The sequence below is a fragment of the Anabrus simplex genome, chromosome 13 (assembly GCF_040414725.1).
Source record: "Anabrus simplex isolate iqAnaSimp1 chromosome 13, ASM4041472v1, whole genome shotgun sequence".
In the NCBI taxonomy this organism is placed as follows: Eukaryota; Metazoa; Arthropoda; class Insecta; order Orthoptera; family Tettigoniidae; genus Anabrus; species Anabrus simplex.
The window spans coordinates 13,255,534-13,280,635 of record NC_090277.1 but is presented as its reverse complement, the minus strand read 5'-3'; the positions used below and the strand labels follow the sequence as shown (position 1 = coordinate 13,280,635).

General features: G+C 39.5%; 2 protein-coding genes across 2 annotated transcripts in view; one reads left to right on the top strand and one right to left on the bottom strand.

The window, feature by feature from the left end:
* LOC136884656 (dnaJ homolog subfamily C member 17) overlaps positions 1 to 19,537 on the bottom strand; it is a 101,820-nt gene extending 82,283 nt beyond the window's left edge. The window contains exons 1-2 of the mRNA XM_067156893.2: positions 19,246 to 19,537; positions 8,072 to 8,200 (exon numbers count right to left, since the gene is read on the bottom strand). Coding sequence (XP_067012994.2) covers positions 8,072 to 8,200; positions 19,246 to 19,320 — 204 coding nt within the window. The 5' untranslated portion in view covers positions 19,321 to 19,537. The remainder of the gene's footprint in view (positions 1 to 8,071; positions 8,201 to 19,245) is intronic.
* Positions 19,538 to 22,825: 3,288 nt separating this feature from the next.
* The window catches only part of LOC136885045 (protein Nazo), a 30,692-nt gene continuing 28,415 nt past the window's right edge, over positions 22,826 to 25,102 (top strand). The window contains exon 1 of the mRNA XM_067157437.2: positions 22,826 to 23,040. Within this exon, the coding sequence (XP_067013538.2) occupies positions 22,917 to 23,040 (124 nt within the window). The 5' untranslated portion in view covers positions 22,826 to 22,916. The remainder of the gene's footprint in view (positions 23,041 to 25,102) is intronic.

Below are 25,102 nucleotides of genomic sequence, written 5' to 3'. Positions count from 1 at the left end.
ATTCCAGCTGAAGCGGAGCATGTCCTGTTGCCTCTCGAAGTTCTCTCTAGGACACAGTTACAGTCCTGTGTCCCGTGTCCCGGCACTCTGTACCAAAACACTCCGCCTCAAGTTCCTAATGTTGCAGAACAAGTGAATGTTCCGGTCTGCCCAACCCTATTTTTTAGTGTAGCGATATGTAGGCACGAGTCTTGTTTACATGGTGGTTTCGTAGCACGTTGTTGTTATTTCAATGTTATTAGAGGTGTTCGTTCGTGTTTAAAGGTCATAACTGCATGAAAACGCATCAGTAAAGGATGTATTTTCAGCAATAGTATTTGTTAAATACTATATACCGTAATTATAATTTGAGCAGCCTAATGTTAGAAGTATTGCTAGGTTATGTGATAGGTTAAGTGTACCCACTGAGCTATGATGAATTGTCTAAAGTACTCTAAAATTTATCATTTAATTATGATTATTACTATAATGTGTTAGTGTAGTGCATGCTCCTCTTTGCAAAATGGGGTGAACGTGTAGAGTGCCTGGATGTAGGCCTACATCCAATTACCGTTCAAATAAGGAGGTGGCTATCTCAACATTTGCGTTTCCTAGCTATAAGGAGAAGCGAGCAAAATGGATTTATGCTATACACCGATCTAATTTTGAACTCAGTAAATATGCCTGTGTCTGTGTTAAACATTTTTCCGAAAATCACATAATGCGAGTTGATACTGCAAAACGACCAGATGGTTCCGTTTTAACTGTGCCTAGGGTAAAGCCAAAACTAACTGACGATGCTGTGCCAACTATATTTCCTGGGCAGCCGTCATATATGTCTCAACCAATACCTGCCAAACGAAAATCGCCAGAAGAAGGAGACAAGATATCAAATTATGAGGACTTGTTGGGTAAGTTAACAACCCTAAATTTACTTGACTTTCTACCAAAATTGATGTCAAAAAAGTTTTGTTTTACAAGCTTCAAACCAAATTCATACTTGCTAAAGCTGTGCAGAGAGGGGTTGAAACAGCCTACAGATTTTGTTTTTCAAATTGCTGTGGAGGGCTACACTTTATTTCAGACTTTTATATCTGATTTTGAAGATGCCTTTTTGAACACCGGAAGTCACAGGGATGTTTTTACTAACTTTTTGAAAATGAAAGTTGAAGAAACTGGCAATTACTGTGATAAGTGTATGTGTGGTATAGAGTTCATTAGTATTGTGTCCAACATCTGCCACATTTTTGGAAATATTTTTTGTAACAATTACTCAAAAATAATTAACAACAACACTGTGTGCACAAACAAGTGTAAAATAATAACATTTTAGAGACAACAGTTCGCCTATTGAACATCAAAGATTTGTTATGGAGGGCTACATGTTAATTCAGGCCTTGATATCTGATTCAAAGATGTATTTTTAAACAGTGGAAATCATAGGGATCTTTCTTTCAATGATTTGATAATGAAAGTTGAAAAACCTGGTAATTTCTGTGACAAGTGTGGGTGTGAGCTGCAGAGTTAATGAGTGTTGTGTCGAAGATCTATCATATCATGGCAAATATTTTTCCTAACTGTCATTCATAAGTAATTAATAGCATTATGTGCTCAAATAAGTGTAATATAAGGTCATTTTAGAGACAGCAACAGTTTGCCGAGTAACCATCATACTACTTTTCAAATTGTGGAAAACTACAGATTAACTCAGACCTTGATATCTCATTCAGTGGTTATTGTAGAGGATGGTTGCGTAGTTGTACTTGCTCTTAAAACAATAATCAGCACCACCACCATCAGTGGTTATTGTAGGGATGTTTCTTTCAATGTTTTGATAATGAAAGTTGAAAAATCTGATAATTTCTGTGACAAGTGTGGGTGTGTGCTGCAGAGTTAATGAGTGTTATGTCCAAGATCTATCATATGGCACATATTTTTGCTAACTGTCATTCATAAATAATGAATAATACTACAAATAATAATTAAATAATAATATAATAATACTATACTATATACCAGGGGTGGCCACTAACCTTAATTCTGGGAGCCGCAAAATTAGGAGACAAAATTGGGACCACGTTTAGAAAATGGTTCATAAAATGAAGACAAGTTCTTCATTTTATAACAAATGAAGGAATATTTATTTTCTACACTACACAGTACATTATTGTTCAGGTACACACCAAGAAATGAGATTTCACTTCTGAGAAGTGCTTTTCTGAGTGGTCATTTTTAGCTGTAATTTTTTTTAAATCTGGCTGATAATTGGTAAGCGCAATTCGCACAAGTTCACTTAAGTGTTCATCAGTTAGTTCAGATCGATATTTAAATTTAATCAATTTAAGCGTTGAGTACATTCACACAGTCTCAAAGATTGAGATAAGTCTCTTGGCACACACTATTGTTAGTTGATATTTTTCTTCTGGAATATTCTTCCAGAATTCTATGGTAGAAACGTCACTTCATTTGAGTCCTTTCATTCCTTCGTCCTCTTGCAGTTCTAGTAGCTCCAACTCTACAGGTACTGTATCCTTTGTTACTGGTGATGAAACAGGAGAGCCATCGCCCACAACACCAACAAAAAAAGGATTTTCCAGGAATTAAAATTAAGGTTTAAGTGATCTCAAATCATTAAATCTGCCATTGACTTCTTCAGCAAGGCCAGACATTTTACTCATGTAATTTTCAGTTTCCACCTGAACGTCAGGAAGGCTTTCAGTAATTTTCTTCAAACATTTGACGTGAGAAAATGTTTTAGTCTGAAGGTCTTTCCCAAAAAGCTTTAACTTCCTATGAAAGCTAAGTACAGTCTGAGCCAAATCAGAAAAAAGTTTTTCTCTTCCTTGTAAATTTATATTTAGCGTTCTTAAATGCTGGACCACATCTGTAAAAAAAAAAAGCCAAATCTAACAATCACTAAGGGTCATTTAAGTTCAGGAAATGATTTTCCTTTTTCTTCCATAAACTGTTTGATTGGATCAAGTAATAAAAATATATGCCAAGAACATTGCGTACAGATACCCATCTTACTAAGCAGTACCAATATATATAATCAGGAAGCTCGTCATTGTTCATATCTTCTATACAAATTTGAACTCTCGGCGTGTTTTGGCACATGAGCGAATACAGTTCACAATTTTTAGAACTACCTGCATAATATGCTGGTACTGAAAATATTTTGCTGCTGAATGTTCTCTGTACAGGTAGGAAAACAGGAACTGATGTGTCAGCATTTAAAAGCCCAATAAGCCCTTGTTTCGTGCCAGTCATAGATGGTGCACCATCGGTAGCAAAGCTGACAATATTACCGATAGGCACTGTGTTTCTCTGTAAAACACCATCCAGGCCTTCTTCAATGTCACAACCACGAGTAACCAGGTCTAATAGTTCTTCCTCTTGACCCATACCTCACAGCTGTGGTTTATCTTTGATATCAGTAGACTCGTCCAGAGCCATACTTGCTGCTGAGCACTTTTTTTTGTAAAATATTAAAATATCCACACTAATAACAGGAACTCGCCTCTCTATTGTTTGTCTAGCAGCGGGCATTTCGTTGATCAGTTCCTGAAGTTTCTTATTTTCGGGTTCTAAAACAGAAATAACTTGTGCCATGTTCTTAATAAACTCCCCCTCTGCGTAACGCTTTTTTTGCTTTTGCAATATTAAAAGCCAAGGTGAAGCCAGCTTCTGTTGTCATATCTGCTTCCTTGGTAAAAATTTACATAACCCTACTCTGACCATGGAGATTTTCCTTTAGTGATTTCAGTTTGCTTTTCCTTAACTGAGAACCAATAGGAAAATCTTTGTTAAAACCGCTGTGGTTGGTGTCATGATGGCATTTTAGATTACTGGCCTTGAACTTTGACAAAGTTATTTGACACAAAAGACACTTTGCATTACCGTTTCTTTCTAAAAAAACTAATTCTTCCTCCCAGTCGGTATTAAAAGCGCGATTCTCCTCTTCATATTTACGCTTCTTAGACAGCATCACAACTGTGCGGACACCAGGCCGTAACTGTACTGAAACAGCACACAGAAATGTATCGGCACTCGCTACTGCCTATACGTGAACGCGACTGGCTTCACCTCACGGCACTCACTCTCTGACACACTCTCCCGCTCAAAGCACTATCTAACGGAGGGCCCCTGAACTATATTCACCTCCCATCTCTCACCACAGTCCCACAGAGCTAATAAGGTTAAGCCGCACATCGCTGCTACTAACTGCCGCCAGCCGCGAGATGTTGATAGATTCCATTTTACTCTAAGGTTGGTGTTAAGAGCCGCACGAGACTGACTCAAGAGCCGCATGCGGCTCGCGAGCCTCGCTGTGGCCAGCCCGGCTATATACTATAAGTGTGATGTGTAATATAAGGGCATTTTAGAGAGAGCAACAGCTTGCCGAGTGACCATCATACTACTTTTCAAATTGTGGAAAGGTACACATTAACTCAGACCTTGATACCTCATTCAGTAGTAATTGTAGGGATGTTTCTTTCAATGTTTTTATAATGAAAGTTGAAAAACCTGGTCATTTCTGTGACAAGTGTGGGTGTGAGCTGCAGAGTTAATGAGCGTTGTGTCCAAGATCTATCATATCATAGCAAATATTTTCCTATCATTCATAAATAATTAATTAATTAATAACACTATGTGCTCAAATAAGTGTAATAGAATGGCATTTTAGAAACAGCAACAGTTTGCCTAGTGACCATCATACTACTTTTTAAATTGTGGAAAGCTACACATTAACTTATACCTTGATATCTGATTCAAAGAAATATTTTTAGACAGTGGGAATTCTAGGGATGTTTCTTTCAATGTTTTGATAATGAAAGTTGAAAAACCTGTGACAAGTGTGGGTGTGTGCTGCTGAGTTAATGAGTGTTGTGACCAAGATCTGTCATATTTTGGAAAATACGTTTCTTTAACTTATTCATGTGCTCAGACAAGCATAAAAGAATTGCATTGTTTTGAGAGAAAACCATTCGCCTATACACCGTCATCGTACAGTCCAGGTGAGTAGTCTTCAGTGGAACATTTTACAATATGTAATATATTACCTTGAGTGCATATATTTGTGTACGCGTATGTATACTTTTGATAGTGTTTCTTCGGTGTTTTGTGTTCATAGGCTTATTATTGCATTTTATTTGTCAAATTATGATAAAAAGTATCGTATCAGCAATATAGGAATTACACGCAAAGACAGAGAGTGAGCACTATACGCGTGACATCACAACTGTTGGTAGCAGGCCTCTATATATCAAGATGGCCGTGGCAAGGCAACTCAATTTTACCACCAAGTACGACAATTTGCTGTAGGATAAACAAGTACCATTGAAAGCTAAGATGACATTATATAAATCATACTATAGACCCATCCTCACGTATAGCTTGGAAACTACCACGTTAATGAGACAAGACAACTCAAAACTCTGAGTTGCAGAAATGAAGTTCCTACGCAACACGATACAGAAGACCAGGAAGGACCAAGTTCAGGAACGAAAAAGTCCGAGAGGAGGTGGGAATAGGAGACTCCCTACTACAGAGGGTCCAGAAAGCAAGACTGAAGTGGTTTGGCCATGTAAGAAGTATGACTGCAAGCAGGACTAAAAGAAGAGAATATGAAAGAGAAGTAAAAAGAAAAAGACTAGTGGGCAGACCCAGAGGAAAATGGAAAAACATAGTGAAGAAAGATGTCAAGGAGAGAGGACAAGATTGCGAGAGAACAGTGGTTCATGGATAGATGAAGAGGGAGGGGCTCATACACCACACCCGGGCAGCTGGACATGGTCAACGATTATGATGATGATATATGTATTTTATACAGAGCAGTTTCTTATAGGGTTTTTATTTACTACAAGAATTGACTTTGTAATGTAAAGTTTAAACCATGTCCAAAAGTGGGATAGTTTTGTGTTCTCTGTGAGATAAGGACGGATTAATACGTGAACAGTCCACAGCATTGGACGAGCAAGTGAGTAAGGTGCTGCTGCACCGCACCTTCCCCTTTCTTTCTAAACTAGTGCAGTTCAATATCACGGAAATTACGACATAGTGGAGTGCCCTTATACAGTCAGACATTGAATTACTGTGGAGAACTCATGGGTTTTACAAGAGGGAAAGGGAATTTGTAGGCATTTATGGCCGTTCCTGCAGATCAACTTGTGGAACGTATATTATGAATCAGATAAAAATTTTCATAAATTTAGTAGATTTTACTTGCAACTTTTTGTGATAGCACTGGTACATATTACTGTAACATTCACTGATGTATTTAAAGTGAGATTCTTATTGGCCGATTTCTTCGATATTTTGTAACACTACGATGATAACCCCGAAGTTGGCGGCGATGGCTTTAACACGTTTCCGAGTAATTAACTTCTTCCAATAATTCACTTCTGTCTGTGGATGTTCTTTCGATGGTTAGCAATGAAATAAGCAGCTGCCTCTGTGGATCAGCGGTAGAGTGTCGGCCTCCGGATCCCAAGATAGCGGGTTCAAACCCGGCAGAAGTAGTCGGATTTTTGAAGGGCAGAAAAAAGTCCATTCGACACTCCATGTCATACGGTGTTGGCATGTAAAAGATCTCTGGTGGCACATTTGGTGTTTACCCGACAAAATTCATTAAATCTCAGCCATAGACGCCCAAGAGAGTTTCGGTTTACTCGGTCTGCCATCTAGTGGGGGCCTAGAGTAAAACGGAACGTCGAAATTGACGAGCAGACAACCAGATGGCGTAAAATTGAAATGTCTGCACACGGTAGCTGAGGCCATACGATTATTATTATTAATGAAATAAGCATCCACACATATTGCTCAGAATTGTTGGGGGAGGGTCTGGTTGTGCTGCACGGAATTTTCGTGCTTCTCTCCTGGCCTATTCAGATCTGCATCGTTCCCCTTCAAACAGATTGGCAGCAGCAGAGATGGTCTGGCACTAAATTGTACGGTCTTGAGCAAGCGTGTCCCAGGTTTGTCATCGTCACAGTGCGCTTAAGTTCGTCCTTGTAGCGCCTCATGGGGGCTCCACGAGGCGTGGTGCCAGAACAAAGTTCACCATACAGGATTTGGTGTGGATATCTGGTATTACTCACCCAATGGACATGGCCATTCCATCTAAGCCAATGACCAATGATGGATGATTCTATGCTCTTGGCATACGCTTTCTCAAGAACAGTAATGTTGGTGACATGGTCTTTCCTTTTGATCCTAAGGACGGATCAAAGTTTTCATTGGTGGAAGCGCTCACGCTTTTTCAAGTCACGTCGGTAAAGGGTCCAAGTTTCACAACCATACAGCAATGTTATGAGGAGAACAGCATGGTACACCATGAGTTTCGTCTTCATGGTGAGGTCTTTATTCATGAACACCCGGTGTGGGGCAGGACCAATTCCCTTCCCCGCATGTTGGTCACAGTTACAGCGCACAGAAACGGTACTGTGGTCCACCTGCTCCATTGGAGTATCTGAGATGGAGATGTTCAAATGTTGAAGGGCTGTGCCAGGTGAAGGTTGGGCGAGGACCTTGGTCTTATAAACATTAATGGTAAGACCAAAACGAACATATGCACTCTTGTAGCAGTCAACTGACTACCTCGAAGTAGAATAGAAAGAAATCGAAGAACAGAAACTCCTAAACAATGCCTTTGCTGTTAGGTAAAGGGCCTGACACAAAATAGTGCTCCCGCTCCGGAAGGGCACCCTCCTTCCAAGAGAATCTATACCGTGCACCTCTAATGCCTTAAGACCAATGGGTTTCATTGCCAGCCATGACATGCACTGACTTATAAGGATGGATTAATTCGTGAAAAGTCCATACCATTACTCGAGCAAGTGACTAAGGCGCTAACAACAACCAAGCATCGACATGCGTGTCACATGCACGCTGCTGCAGCCTGCCCTAGCGGTGCAGGTTGAGAACCACTCGCTGTACCGCACCTTCCAAATCAAGGATGCCTGATAATTTAGTGAGCCAGAACACAGTGCGTTCAAAAGAGCTAGGTAATGGCTCCTTTTTCTCCCTTATTAATACTGTCACAGAAATCCAAAAGTATCCAAACTACTAACAAATCATTGCATATACTTACTCGAGCTGACTCATCGGTGAGAATTTCCAAAGCCCTAGAAAGTTCATGGAAGAGTTCTGCAGCCCTCGGGTTGTCTGGGTTCTTATCTGGATGGCAGGAGAGAGCCTTCTTACGGTATGCTTTCTTAACCTGGAACAAAAAATATTCAAGAATATTAATTCCCTGGACACAAAACAATCCTGAAGATCTATACACATAAAATCCATATTCCGTCTGTCATTCACAGGGATTATGAAAAAACGAGACGGTTTCAACAGCAGATATATGTTGTTGCCTCTCCTTTACAAGAAAAATACAACAAAACTCTCACAACTAGGAATTTGGTACTTTTTAGAGAAAATTACGTGTCTGGAGCTTCGGTGTAGGTGATTGCCAACGAGCATAGAACAAGATACGGTAGAGCACCTCACCAATGTGCCACCAGAAATGAAGTCAACAGACACGCATCACTGCCATATTCTTTGGGCAACAACATTATAGACCGGTTGCTGTCTGTTATTGATCAAGTTAAAGTAAATACAAGTATTATTATTATTATTATTATTATTATTATTATTATTATTATTATTATTATTCAAGTTCATTGAAGTGTTCAAAGGAGTTGCAACAAAAGTGAAGGTACGGACTTAGGGAAGAAATCAGAAATCTAAGTATTAATGGCAGGACGAGTTTGACTGTGGTAAAGCTAGACAAAATTACTGTTCATGCAGAAATTCGGATTGGCTCAGCTTCAGGAAGAACATGTTTTATGCCAAGAATAGATTTGTAAATTTTGACATACCATTAAGTGGAAGCAGTTTCCTCTAAACTATTCTCTGTCACAGACAAGGCACAGGGACAAACTTTACAAAACTTTACGTAGATTTGGGATGAATATCGCCACTCCAATGTTTACTATAGGCCTATGGAGAAACTCAAAGAGTTTGCAGATCCATAAACTTCAAAGTACAACTGCCACCTACAAATACACTCGATATGTTTTGTTAGGAAATTTCACAATTCCCGTTACGATTCTAAACTGACATGCGCGTAACATGAGAAGTTCATTTCAATTTCCAATTATATTTTACATACTGTCCAAGACAGGCTTACATACTAGTTTATTATAAATTACACTTTCAGCTGGAAAGAAATTAATTTTGTCTACCTAAAATATTTTGTAATTTTTAGGATGTACTGGGTTTTTTTCCCGCAGCCCGATGAGCTCGTGGGTGTGAAATGTGATGCACATGTGGACTTGGACCTGCTTTACTGCCAGACGCTCTTCCTGATGCAGAGATAAGTTGCAGCAGGTAGTGCGGTGAGTTGTGTGAACATGAAGACGGACAAGTGCGAACACCTGGTCCCCGAGCATGAGGAATTAACCAGGCACCGGTAAAATCCCTGACCTGGTTTAGAAAAAATCAAAGGAATGAATTAATAGTTATTTACGCAACTATGCTTCGAGTAAGATGTTTACGGTTTGGGTAGAATTTTGAAATGAACAATGTAGATTCACAGCTATTGTTCATCATGTGCTATAAGTTAGTTTTAGGAATGAAGATACTCAATCCACCAACTTGAGTCCAGAAGAGTAAAGTAAAATTTTATAGGGTGCGAATATTTACATTAGACATTTAATTTGTATATTGTTTTAAGAGATTGAAACTAAGGTTAATGAACGGTCTTATAACCTGCAGAGAACAACAGACAATATTTATAGTGAATAATAACAAAGGCACAATTTGCGGGGAACAGAGATTTCTACTCCATGAAATACTATTAAAAAACCAGCAGCAGGACAAATGTGTGGCCCTTGCACCAAGAAAATTGATGCTGATGACCTAGCAATACAATGTGAGGATCCATGCGCGGTTTGGTCTCACAAAGACTGCAAGCAAGGAGAATTTGAAAATATGCTGAAAAGCAATTGCAACTTAACCTGGATATGCACTGAATGCGTTAAAGCATTAAAAACCCTGAAATATCAGGAAGACATAACACAGAGACAGATGGAAAAAAACAAGACTTAATAATGAACAACGCAATAATGAAAGAATTGATGCAAAAAGTGGAAAATATGTCTGAATTCATAACCACAAAATTAGATACAGTTTTAGAAGAAAAAGTAAGCGTAGCGATCTCTCAAAGGAACATTAAAACAAAACACCAGAAAAGACCAAGATAAAACACAGAACAGGACCAAGTAGTTCGGCGAATGACAAGGAGGAGGAGGAATCTTACGCACAAGTTATGACTCAAGGAATGCAGGATTTTGGCATCAAAGATCAAAGCAGAGAGGAGAATGTCAATGGAGTGGGCAGAGACGAGGATCATGACAACAATGCTTGGAACACTGCAAAAAGCAGAAGAGGAAAACAAGATCGTTCTTTAGACAGACTGGTAATCGCCACTAAGGAGGTAGATAACGATTTACAAGCAGCGGATAAAACGACCTGTTTGTATGTGGGAAAATTAAAGCAAGACACCACATCAGAAAAGATAACAGAATACTTAGTGAAGAATGGAATCCCGGGTACACTGGAATGTAAGGAACTGTCGACGCTAGGGACAAAGAAAGCCTTCAAAGATGGAATTCCTTTCCAACACCTGGATACTGCAAACTCAGCCTTCTGGCCAAGAGGTGTACTAGTGAGGCGTTTTCGCTTCTCACACAGAAAAAACGAGGGAGTTTCCCTTGAATAAGAAAGGGGCAAGAATTATATTATGGAACTCCGAAGGACTGAAAAACGCACTGCCATTTATATAATTTTAGACAATCGAACAAACAGATATGTTGTTAACCACAGAAACATTTACGTTAGACCCAATATACATACCCGGGTTCTACGGGATACATGAACCTGCAATACCCACGACAGAGAGAGACCAGAAGGAGGTGTATCTCGCTTCCTGAGGGATACAGTTGGGAAACTGAGAGATTCGTATAAAGAAGACAATATGGTAATGGTGAGAACTACAGAAATCACTGTCATTTGCGTATATATAAATCCGAACTCCAGTACAGAAGGGGTTATAGAAAAACTCGCAGCAGCTATTGCAAAACTGAACAGTAGAGACCGAAACATATATATGTATAGCAGGGGATTTCAACTGCATGATAGACAAATTAAATACAAAAACCGAACTAATGCTTTACATGATGATGGATGAAGGTTTCAAACTAGTAAACAAGAAGGAGGAGAAGACATATTTTGCACACAACGGATCTAGCAGTATAGATTTAGTTTTCTACTGTGACAAATGTTGAGACCGCCGTGTGCAGTAAACATTCTCAAGAACTGTTTAAAAATTATTTGTATAAAGTTTTATTTGTTTCAAATTCATGTTGATTGAAAAATCTTAATTATAATGATGTTTTTAGGCCTATAACAAAAAACACTATGAAACATTATGAAGAATATCTATACATACATACATACTTACATTATCATTATAGACTGTTATGCCTTTCAGCGTTCAGTCTGCAAGCCTCTGTGAATTTACTAAACATCGCCACAATCCTCTATTTGCAACTAGTGTTGTGGCCTCATTTAGTTCTATACCTCTTATCTTTAAATCGTTAGAAACCGAGTCTGACCATCGTCGTCTTGGTCTCCCTCTACTTCCCTTACCCTCCATAACAGAATCCATTATTCTCCTAGGTAATCTATTCTCCTCCATTCGCCTCACATGACCCCACCACCGAAGCCGGTTTATGCATACAGCTTCATCCATCGAGTTTATTCCTAAATTAGCCTTTACCTCCTCATTCAGAGTACCCTCCTGCCATTGTTCCTACCTGTTTGCACCAGCAATCATTCTCGCTACTTTCATGTCTGTTACTTCTAACTTATGAATAAGATATCTCGAGTCCACCCAGCTTTTGCTCCCGTAAAGCAAAGTTGGTCTGAAAACAGACCGATGTAAAGATAGTTTCGTCTGGGAGCTGACTTCCTTCTTACATAATACTGTTGATCGCAACTCCGAGTTCACTGCATTAGCTTTCCTACACCTTGATTCAATCTCACTTACTATATTGCCATCCTGGGAGAACACACAACCTAAATACCTGAAATTATCGACCTGTTCTAGCTTTGTATCACCAATCTGATATTCAATTCTGTTGAATTTCTTACCTACTGACATCAATTTAGTCTTCGAAAGGCTAATTTTTATACCATACTCATTGCACCTATTGCAGGCTTTCGGCACAATCTGCCATTAAGACCAAGTCGGCAGCATAGGCCAGACTGCTTACTACATATCCACCTAACTGAATCCCTCCCTGCCATTTTATACCTTTCTGCAGATGATCCCAGCAAAAGTGAAAGATTACAGCCTTGTCTAACCCCTGTAAGTACCCTGAACCAAGAACTCATTCTACAATCAATTCTCACTGAAGCCCAATTGTCAACATAAATGTCTTTGATTGATTTTAATAATCTACCTTTAATTCCATAGTCCCCCAGTATGGCGAACATCTTTTCCCTCGGTACCCTGTCATATGCTTTCTCTAGATCAACAAAACATAAACACAACTGCCTATTCCTCTCGTAGCATTTTTCTATTACCTGGCACATACTGAAAATCTGATCTTGACAGCCTCTTTGTGATCTGAAACCACACTGGTTTTCATCCAACTTCCTCTCAACCAGTGATCGCACCCTCCCTTCCAGGATGCCAGTAAATACTTTGCCTAGTATACTAATCGAGATACCTCGATAGTTGTTGCAATCCTTCCTGTTCCCTTATAGACAGGTGTAATTACTGCTTTTGTCCAATCTGAAGGTACCTTACCAACACTCCATGCTAATCTTACTACTCTATGAAGCCATTTCATCCCTGCCTTCCCACTATACTTTACCATTTCAGGTCTAATTTCATCTATTCCTGCTGCTTTATGACAATGGAGTTTATTACCCATCCTTTCCACTTCCTCAAGAGTAATTTCACCAACATCATTTTCCTCCTCCCCATGAGCTTGGCTGTTCGCAACACTCCCAGGAAGATCACCTTTTACGTTGAGAAGATGTTCAAAATATTCCCTCCACCTCTCCAGTGATTCCCTGGGATCTATTATGAGTTCACCTGAATTACTCAAAACACTGTTCATTTCCTTTTTCCCTCCCTTCCTAAGATTCTTTATTACTGTCCAGAAAGGTTTCTCTGCTGCTTGACCTAGCCTTTCCAGGTTATTACCAAAATCTTTCCACGACTTCTTTTTGGATTCAACAACTATTTGCTTCGCTCTGTTTCTTTCATTTACGTACAAATCCCTGTCTACCTCAGCCCTTGTTTGGAGCCATTTCTGATAAGCCTTCTTTTTACGTTTACAAGCTGCTCTCACTTCATTGTTCCACCAAGATGTTCGCCTTTTCCCATCTTTACACACAGTTGTTCCCAGCCATTCCCTGGCTGTTTCCACTACAGCATCCCTGTATGCCACCTATTCTCTTTTTATATCCTGAACCTGCTTACTGTCTACGGTTCGAAACTTCTCACTAATCATATCCATGTACTTCTGTCTAATTTCCTCGTCCTGGAGATTTTCTACCCTTATTCGTTTGCAGCCAGATTTCACTTTCTCTACCCTAGCCCTAGAGATACTTAGTTCACTACAGATCAGATAGTGGTCTGTATCATCAAAAAATCCTCGGAAAACTCGTACATTCCTAACAGATTTCCTGAATTTGAGGTCGGTTAAGATATACCCCTAGCCTCCCATGTGTAGCGGTGAATAGCCTTATGCTTGAAGAATGTATTCGTAACTGCTAAACCCATACTAGCACAGAAGTCCAGCAAATGCTTCCCATTCCCATTAGCTTCCATATCTTCCCCACATTTACCAATCACCCTTTTGTATCCTTCAGTTCTATTCCCAACTCTCGCATTGAAATCGCCCATTAGCACTATTCTATCCCTGCTGTTGACCCTGACCACGATGTCACTCAATGCTTCATAAAACTTGCCAACTTCTTCCCCATCTGCACCCTCACACGGCGAATACACTGAGACAATTCTCGTCCTAATTCCTCCAAATGACAAATCTACCCACATCATTCGCTCATTTACGTGCCTAACAGAAACTATGTTGCGTGCAATGGTATTCCTGATAAACAGCCCTACCACATACTCTGCCCTTCCTTTTCTAACACCCGTCAAGTACACTTTATAATCTCCTATCTCTTCCTCGTTATCTCCCCTTACCCGAATATCACTTACTCCTAGCACATCCAGATTCATCTTCTTAGCTGACTCAGCCAGTTCTACTTTCTTTCTTCCATAAGCCCCATTAATATTGATAGCTCCCCATCGAATTCCATTTCGTTCGCCAAGTTGTTTTCAAGGAGTCCGTTACTCCGTTACTCCCATAGGTCCGGGGCTTGCTTAAAATGTTCTGAGCTCGGTAAATTCAAGAAGCAGGATCCTACCCTACTTACACATAGTCCAAGTGGGGATCTTTCCTCTAACTGGTTATGGACCACCGGTGGATTGTATAGTCCTAGCCGCCTGAACACAAGGAGGGCCATGACTCAGATTATGTCCAAGATGCCCACTCCCATTCCGTAGCAACTGGTATCCCGACTCTCAGGACCACTTACTCAGCCACTCAGCTGTTGCCCATGGTTCATGAACTAGGACGTGACTACAGTAACCCACACCATGAACCACAGATGGAAGGGGGGAAAAAAAAAAAAAGTGAAATCGTAATATATTGTTTTTACTATTTTATCTTTCGGGACTGGTGAAGAAAATGATTTATTTATTATCTGGAACTATAAACGAACATTGCAATAATTATGTTCAAAGAAATTGAATCGATTCTAGATGGTGAGTAGAAATTTCATTTCATTTTCTTGCGTTTTATTTGTTCGAGCATTCATCTATTTTTATCTTATAGCCTTATCCTAAATATGTTATGTGTTATTGTTAATCTTATGTGAGTTATGCATCTTGCTACAAAGAATAATTGATTCTGGACTTATATTTGAATATATACATTTCCGTAAATGTTGTGTGTCATTAATCAGCTGTTTGTACTCCTAATAATTTGGCACCAATGTCTGACTTCCGGTTAAATGTCAACTACCGTATACAATTCTGAAATACGAAGATTGAACTTAAATAGTGGCAACTACAGGGTCTTTTCTTTAGCTTGCTCGGCAGCACTACTCAGAGCACGGCACGGCTGGCGCAATGACACTCGGTCGTTAGCCGGTATAATGCGCGCTTTTCCTCCCCACTACTCACGGCAATTCACACTTACAGAAATCCATTTCTAGTGAAACTATTAATCTAAAACCTACCTGGCATCACATTTGATGTTCAAAATATTGTCCCTCAGCTGTCCAACACACCTGACACCTCGTAAATAGGTTTGCAGACACTCGACAAATTAGCTTGTACGGCGAGACGCGACAGGGATTTTGTTGGAGTTCTGTCCAAGAGAGCTCCTATTTCGTCAAGTTTTTCTTCTGTTAAAACGGTTCGTCTCCTGCATGATTTCTTGTTAAGAATGGACCCGGTGGTGCGGAACTTCTTTACTGATCTAAGTACCGTACTTCTATGGGGAGGGAGGATTCCAGAAATTTGCGAATGAATCGAAAGCAGCATTCTGTATAAGAAGAATGCTTCGCACAGCACAACACACTGAACACACGCTGTTTACTGTATATATCACTTGTTATTTATTTTTTTATTTTTTGCTAGGCGCTTTACGTCGCACCGACACAGATAGGTCTTATGGCGACAATGGGATAGGAAAGGCTTAGGAGTTGGAAGGAAGCAGATGTGGCCTTAATTAAGGTACAGCCCCAGCATTTGCCTGGTGTGAAAATGGGAAACCACGGAAAACCATTTTCAGGGCTGCCGATAGTGGGATTCGAACCTACTATCTCCCGGATGCAAGCACACAGCCGCGCGCCTCTACGTGCACGGCCAACTCGCCCAGTACATCACTTGTTAAACACATGATTAGTATTCCTACAGAAACTACGCTATTTTAATAAAGTGAACACATTGAACATGCTACTAATGCCGCAGATGAACTGAACTATTGCTGTGTGTGAAGCAATGGTTATCGCTACCGTACTTCATTAGATCATCTTAGCCAGTCATGAAGCAATATATCTCTCGGCAAATGAGTCACCCGGCCGCGCTATCGCCTTCCGTGTGTGTTCTCCTGACACATGAAGCAGGCCATAAAAAAGACCCTGTATTTATTTACAACAGATGCAAAAGAGTTACATGTTAGCAACCTTTACTGTCCTTCAATGTAGTCACCAGCACTGTGTATAACCCGTTGAAGCGATGTGGAAGTCGTAGTATAACTTTAGCAGAGTCTGTTCTGTTGATGGTGCGAATGGAGCAGTCTACTGCTTGTCAAATCTCTGCAACAGTTCTGAAGCGAATGCTCACGAATCGTCTAGTTTTGATCACTGTCCAGTAACGCGGCAAGAGCATGCACTACTTCTTCACTTGTAGGACGACCTGCCCGATGACAGGTATGGCAGGCAGTTTTCTTTTACAAGATATTAAAATCATTCCGTATTGACAGTTTTCACTTTACAAAGGTGAAAAATGAGAGTATCCTCCTAATTCAATACAATAAAAATTCTGTCATTAGACGGAGTAAACAAATTCAAACATGTTTTGGCTCGTTTGAGCCATCTTCAGTGAAAAATGGGGGAAGTTTGATATAATTTACATAATATAAGTTGAAAAAATGCTAAAAAACATAATGAAGGAGCAAATGAAAAAACAAACAAAAGAGAGCCTAGACGGAAACAAAATTAGCACAAATGTACAATATTTACATCAATATGCGGAGCAAAAAACAACTCACTGCGACAAAATTCAGTGAAAAGGTGTTAATTTAAAATAATAATTGAAACTAAAAACTGTATTAACCTAAGAAAACAAAGGAATGAAAAAACAAATGATGCAGATGGAAATGAACAATAGTAGCACATGGTGTGGTTGTGGACCTCATAGTTTACAAAATATTGTTTAGTAACAATAACAAAACAGGTTGAAATCAACGTTGAAAATCATCCTTGTAGAAACCCATCACATCAAATTGGTTACGAGGGGAACGGGAGCAAACATTTTTGAGAAACCAAGCCTGATATAACGTGCAGGCGAAAAGCCTGTGACAAGGAAAAAATACCAATGAAATTTAAAGCTTTAGAAACATCAGCATTCTCAATATCTTCTCAATCTAGCGGTCCCTTTCTTGATTATTGTTTCATAATGTTGGCTGGTGTCTTGCCTTATTATAAAGGGTCGGAAGGGCTGCGATATAAAATTGAGAAGTAAACTGTAAGTGATCTAGTGGAAACCGTCAATGAAGTTCTAATGGTGTTTAGCAGGTGGTTGTCCTCTCAAATGGCCTAGCCTTCTCAAAGTAACGGTCTCGTTTGCCAATTTGATGTGATGGGTTTCTACAAGGATGATTTTCAACGTTGATTTCAACCTGTTTTGTTATTGTTACTAAACAATATTTTGTAAACTATGAGGTCCACAACCACACCATGTGCTACTATTGTTCATTTCCATCTGCATCATTTGTTTTTTCATTCCTTTGTTTTCTTAGGTTAATACAGTTTTTAGTTTCAATTATTATTTTAAATTAACACCTTTTCACTGAATTTTGTCGCAGTGAGTTGTTTTTTGCTTCGCATATTGATGTAAATATTGTACATTTGTGCTAATTTTGTTTCCGTCTAGGCTCTCTTTTGTTTGTTTTTTCATTTGCTCCTTCATTATGTTTTTTAGCATTTTTTCAACTTATATTATGTAAATTATTTCAAACTCCCCTCATTTTTCACTGAAGATGGCTCAAACGAGCCGAAACATGTTTGAATTTGTTTTCTCCGTCTAATGACGGAATTTTTATTGTATTGAATTAGGAGGATACTCTCATTTTTCACCATTATAAAGGCAGTTTTCTCACGTACAGTGCGGCGTGAATGTATGGTGTGGCATTGTGCACGATCACCTCACTGATCCCCATTTCTTTGAGGGACCTCTGATGGAAGAATGCTATCTGCAATTTCTCCAAGATGACCTACCACCGTTCTTGGAACGTGTGCCACTCCTTGACTGCTGCAGAATGTGGTTTGAACATCACGGACCTCCACCATGCGATGGATCCTGATAAATGGATAGGAAGGGGAAGACCTGTCTACTGGTCCATCACATTGCCCGATCACATGCCCCTGGATTTTTTCTTTGGGACCATGTAAAATAATTGGTGTAAGCACACGAGCTGAGCAATCCTGGTCACCTTAGACAGTTTATCATCAAGACATGCTGATCCATTATGCCGGAGATGTTGCAACATGCCAGACGATCTTTACTACACTGTGCGCAGCTCTGTATCGACCACGCAGTTCGAGAAGGTGATGCATTAAAACACGTAGGTAATTCAAATCCTATCACATGTTTCCTAGCCTCTTCCAACCCAGTTCCATGCCACATGCCAGCATAGCAATGGCCCTTTTCAGGGCCAAATAAACAAATCAGTCTGTGGAAGCTATGAAGTATGCAATCTGGCCACATCCCAGTCAACCGACGGTAAAAGAGAAGAAAAAACTTGTGTGTGATTTGATTCTTCGAGTACCATCCACCATCACAACTCCTACTACAGCCCCGCCAAGCAAGCTAGTGCGAGGCTTAACATGCAGCGGGCAGTTTCCAGCCTACACAATACCTGTTCCTGGTCTGTGTGTGCACCTCTTGTTGCAAGGTACACATTATTCGTATCTGTGCTCATTTTACGGGTTTTCACAATTAATTAATAGTGATGCTCACGATTCCCGCTGGTTTTTAGCCCGTAACCACACATCCCGTTATATTACCACGGTTTAAGGAGAGGGATCGGTGTATTTCAGAATTGTAGTAAACGCGACGGGATGCATAATACTAAATCGCAAGGGGCTGGTGCACCACCCGGTATGAGCGAATATGTATGCAAAAGAAAGGCAAAGTGCAGTCAATTCATGTTTATGCTATATTAGCCAATATTGAGTACATGTGAACTATTCTAACAGTTCTGTTTTGTGGCCTTAAACGTCACATGGTAGCCCTACATCAATGATATTTAATAATCGTATCCTCTCTACATCACTGAACAGTTGAAGAGTCGAGGTTTTACTACAATAGATAGGTAACTGTGTTTCAATACTTACATCTTGCACAGTGCAATTCACATCAATTCCTAGAAGTTCATACAGATCAACATCGAGCATATTCTTGTCACCCATTTCAAGTATTTACGAACTATACGTCTGTACAGGTTAAAGGTAAATCAAAGATTGTGGCATAGCAAGAGAAATGCAACACAATCTAGTAAAACTATAGCTTGTTTCAAGCAAAGATAAAACAACAGTTCAGAAAACACTTTTCTGTTGCAGAACAGATACAAACTTACGCATAAATTCGCTTTAACATTATATCATAACCTCAAAGAGAAAATATACAAACACAAGGAATATGCGAAGAAAATGGAATAACGAAATTAAGAAAACATTTCGGCAACATAACAAACGAAATATACCACAAGGATCTATTCTCATTCTATGCCACAAGTTTAGCGGCTTTGCAACAACAAAACCTCGATCAAAATCATGTCAAAATGCCATTTTGTGGAAAAACGTCACATTTTATTACATTTTAGTCGGCTGAAAGTAGCAATTATTAAAACCAAGCAATTTGTTCAAGCCCTGTTATTTTATCAGCTCATTCTTTCCTAATTTTCTTTAATTATTAAAAAAATTATTAGCGGAAATACGCACAAAATGTTGCTCGCCGCGGCTAACCGATTTGTATAGCGCCACAGCAAGTAAGTGGACGCTTGGCATGGGCTGCGAAGAAGGGTATATATTTTACCCAAGGTCATGGATATTTGCCTGGCAGTCTGTTAATTTCTTAATGTATAGTCAGATACTTACTGATTTTGAATTGTATAATCATGCGGCACTTATGTGTAATATTGTACTTTTGGTGAAAGTTTTATTGTATAGAATTGAATCAAAATCTCAAAAAACTATTATTACCGCACTGTCAACGTTTAACTCTCTGTCGACTGTCGAAATTCGCTCACAGAACGTTAAAAAAAACTAACAATTTTGTAGGTTTTTTTTCCTTCAGTTTTGATATATATATCCATCCCCCCCACCCCGCGACCCAGTAGCGGCGACTGAGGACTAGAAGTGGGGGCAAAAAAATATACAGACAACAGAAAGTAGCCGGGTTGAGGGATATAGTGGGCGGAGGGGGTTATACACATCAAAACTGAACAAAAAAGCTGCAAAATGCTAAGTTTTTGATGCTCTTTGTGCGAATTTCGACAGAAAGGTAAAGGTTGACAGATTACTAATTTAAGTGCGGCAATAATAGTTTTTTGAGATTTTGATTCAATACTATACTTTCACCAAAGAAACAATATTACAATTAAATACAAAGTATTACAATCAAATAGAAGTACGGCGTATTATAAAATTAAAAAATAATTTAGTATTTTACTACACTCTAAGAAACTAACAGTCAATATTAAAGAGACTGCCAGACTGACGAATGCACGCGGCAAGCAGGTGAATCATACCTCAGTGTCCACGTCCTTGGCAAAAAATATACTCCTATACAAATCGGTTAGCCGCGATGAACGACATTTTGTGCGTATTTTCGATAATAATTTTGTTGATAATTAAAAATTTGCACAAATTGTTTTTTTAAATAAAGCCTATAATTCTTAGTTTCAGCCGGCTAAAAAGGAATAAAAATTTAAGATTTTCTCTACAAAGTAGGGGGGGGGGGTACTGCCCCCTCCCCTCGCCCCCTTAGTCACCGCTACTGCGGCCCGACCACCAGCTACAGCTTATCCCACGAACCCAGATATTGTTGTCTGTACAATGATTTGCCCTCCGACTTCTAATTCCCAATCGCCGCTACTGAGAATCAGAGTAATTACTGGTATGGTAATCAATTCCGCTTGACCAAAGCAGCGTTCTCAGGGATACGAAATCGTTGTTTCATTGAAAAATAAACAGATGGCACTTATTTTTTACAATTTCTTTTAAGGATGTACATTATCAGAATAATTTCCTGAGATTTTACTACTATACAGATTTTAACATGTTATGTTTGGTAAGAAGATAGTAGTTACAACAGCATTTATTTTGGTTACTGCAGCAATTTTTTAAAATTTTATCTATGTATTTTTTTGTTTCAGTAACGGCTTTTCCACAGTAATAATGTGTTCCCAGCCATTGCCCCGTTTCTGTAAAAGGTCGGGTATGAATTAAAATGAATCTTCGTAGCGAGTTTTTACGAAGGAATGCCCTTCCAGACTTAACAACATCGGAGGAGTTATTGAGACGGAATGAATGACGTGTATCAAATACAGTTTCTACTGTATTTGATATAATTATAGGAGGGAAGAGGACGAAACCCGGTGTCGGCACGTGCAGTATAGCCTACCAGCCAACATTCATATACTTTTCTTTTTCGATCAATGGGACTCGAACCGACTCAGACGACGGGCATATTTGTTCAGTATACCTACATTCTTCCTAGAGTTGTGGAAGAAAATGCTTAATTGAGTTTCTATGTAAAAGCGCTGGCTGATTTATTTAAAAATGAAAAATGATTACCTTAGAATAGTATCAAATTTCCCTTTGGGAAAATCGAATAATCATGTTTTTTAATATCTCAGTCATGGCCATCCATCAACGGTTGCTAGTTAACATCACGTCATACATTTTTTTACCATTAATTTCAGATAACCCTCGGCCATAAAACATAATATTTATGTCAATATTCTTCCTTTCCAAATTATTCTCCAAAATATACCTCATTCCCTTTCGGTTTGGAAAATCCCTATGCCGAGGGAAAATTTCCTCACCATGGCAACACTGGACGCCTGGCGGTAGCATTTTACACTATGTAGCCGATCGTAGAGATCCTGCGACTGCGACATCTGTTTGCAATAAAGGGAAACATTTGTAGTGTATTTCATCGCCGTGTTTAAGAACCTCGGCTACTTATTCTCTTTGCCTCGGCCCATTCTCTTTACCTTGGCCTACCCTACATCACCCACGCAGTTTCACTTTGTTTTGCACTGCTCATTACGTAACTAGAAATACAGTATCACTGTCTCAGTCCCGGTGCAGTTTAATTACTTATCTGGATGTATTCTAATAAACGATTGTAAATATAGGTGTGAAGTAATAGCAAATACGGCTCTGCTGGCCTTCCCGCCCTAGCCAACCGCGACGTCCGCCGCTGGCTGACATCCAAATTAAAACAATGAATTGTCAGTTGCTGAACGAAAATCGAGGCTCATTTTACAATACAGATTATATTTACTTCCTACTGCTAGCTAGCAGGCCAGCTGGATTTGAGAGTTCGTAAATAGGAACTATTTTACGTAGTTCGTTTCCTGCAACACATGAACAAGGGACGGGAAATCCTAAGAGATGCGGAGTGATTCTTTGCTTCGCTCACCCAGTGTGCCATCTTATGCTCACGAAAAATCGCCAAGCTTTAGCTCAAAAGTCACGTTGTTCTTTCTTAACTGGAGATGAACAATTATGCTTTTATTTTCTTTAAAGAGGTTGGATTGTGTGAGCTCCAGAAATGTAAGCTACATCTTGTCAAATGAAATCTCTCGGGTTATTGACAGGCTTGTTGTATTGTGCTGAAGTTGGTCCTAATTGTTTTGTGTCCTGGATTTTCTATATACACATCCGCTTTGGTGTCACTGTCCTTGACAGCTCAACAGGGTGGAGTAGTGAGCTACGTGGTACGGTGGTACTCTCGGTAATTTCGAAGTTTGTCTTCACATCCCTACGTTTACAAGATGTCAAAACTGCGCAACCCACAAAGTGCTAGTACTAAGCAGATGACGATGTTGGTGGAGAAGCTCGGAGATGCAAAGCAAATTCGAGTACTAAAAGGAGCTCCAGAGATGGAAACCGTGGCAAGTAAGTTAACATGTGGGTTTCATATTTGTTTTGTAGTAGCTTACTGCTTACGTGATCTAATTTTTCCCTGTACCGTGTACGTATTGATTTCTTCATTTAATGAACGGTTTTGTAGGACACCGCTAGCACAATCACTGTTGGCATCTGGTTAAATTAATACCGTACTCTATTACAGTTGTTGTCCAGGTGTTGGCATTTATGTTGGTGCAATTCATAGTCTTCTTAAGCTGGTATCGAAGTAGCACCTTGAGGCCTTTTGCCTTGACCATTCTCACCGTAGAGAAGTTGTTTAGGCAGTCTGCTATCATTCATACGCTGGATGTGACCAACCCATCTAAGCAGATGAGTGATGATGAAGGCTTCCATGTTGTTCATATGCATCTTGTCAAGAACTGCCACATTGCTTATGTAGGCCTAGTATTCCCATTTCATGTTCATGATGGATCTAAGTTTCTGCTGATGGAAGCGATCCAGTATCTTTATGTTACGACAGTAAAGTGTCCAGGTTTCACATCCATATAGTAATGTTGTTATGACTACAGTTCGGTAGGTACACCATTAGTTTAGAATATATTTTGAGATCCTTATTCAAGAAAACTCTGGGAGAGGCGGCCGTAAGCTGCATATATTCCACATCCTTTTCTGAGTTGTAGTGTGTAGTTATACTACCAAGGTAGGTGAATTGGTCTACCAGTTCCAGAGGTGTTCCTGCTCTGATGACATTTAGTTCAGAGATGGTATCACCTGGTGCCGGTTGTACTTTAGTCGTATGGGTGTTGATGGTCAGACCAAATCGTTCATAAGCTTCCTTAAAACAGTTGATGGATGTTAGAAGCTCCTCAGAAGGTGTCCCACTGTTCGAGCAGGCACGTTGCAAACAAGAAACCAAAACCCATGAAAAGCGGAAACTATGTCCGATCCAACCACATCCTCCACCCACTTTTAGATGTGACCTGAGTGGCCGCATGTTTCATGCTTTTGATCAGTCATCAGCGACATCTCCACAGATCAAAAATTGCTAGGATCCTAGGCTTTGTTTATGATAAAATGCTTAAAATATTTGGGCTAACATGAATTGCTCTGTCAAAAATGTTATGCTTACACATTACTATACATTTTATAAAAACATCCTTCACCTGAATTTACCCGAGTGATCAAATTTTATTTTTTATTAGATGAACATTATTAGGAGCAGAGGTAACAGATACACCAGATTTCTAACATTTTCAAAAAACACAATATAAATGTCATTTGACTTGATATTGTTTTTTCATAAAACCCTTTCAAATGAACTTAAGAACCTGGAGGCTTAATATTTAGCCACTGTTCATTTGTACTGACAATAGGCTGCTGGCTAAATCTCAGCGGCGAAGCTATTAGTTAATTAATGGGTAGGCAGGAAATCATACCTTAAAGTTTCTTGTTGAGGAGTTCCATAAGTCGAGTTTTCTTGGTTGTAAAATGGTCAATTACATGGCCCTTCATTACTAGATCACTCATCAATTCCTTCACAAGCATTTTCTCGACAGAAATGGTACTGTGACTGCTGAGTCTTTCAATGTTAATTGAATTATGCAAAAATGTTTTTATCCTGTTCAGAGTGATCATACTCCTTACAGAGGAAGCCATGGCCACAGTAATTTTTTTTTGCTAGCGGCTTTACGTCACACCGACACAGATAGGTCTTATGGCGATGATGGGGTAGGAAAGGCCTAGGAGTTGGAAGGAAGCGGCCGTGGCCCTAATGAAGGTACAGCCCCAGCATTTGCCTGGTGTGAAAAATGGGAAAACACGGAAAACTATCTTCAGGGCTGCCGACATTGGGGTTCGAACCCACTATCTCCCGGATGCAAGCTCACAGCCGCGCGCGCCTAACCGCATGGCCAACTCGCCCGGTGCAGGAAATGTTAATATTAAATTAATCAATTTTGACACTTCCTCATACACTGGTTCGAGGTCATTGAGGACAATATAATGTAAACTTTTTGAGGGGACAAATATTTTTATATATCGGAATAAATGCTAATCAGTTCATTTTCCAATTTTTCCCTATTAAAAAGGG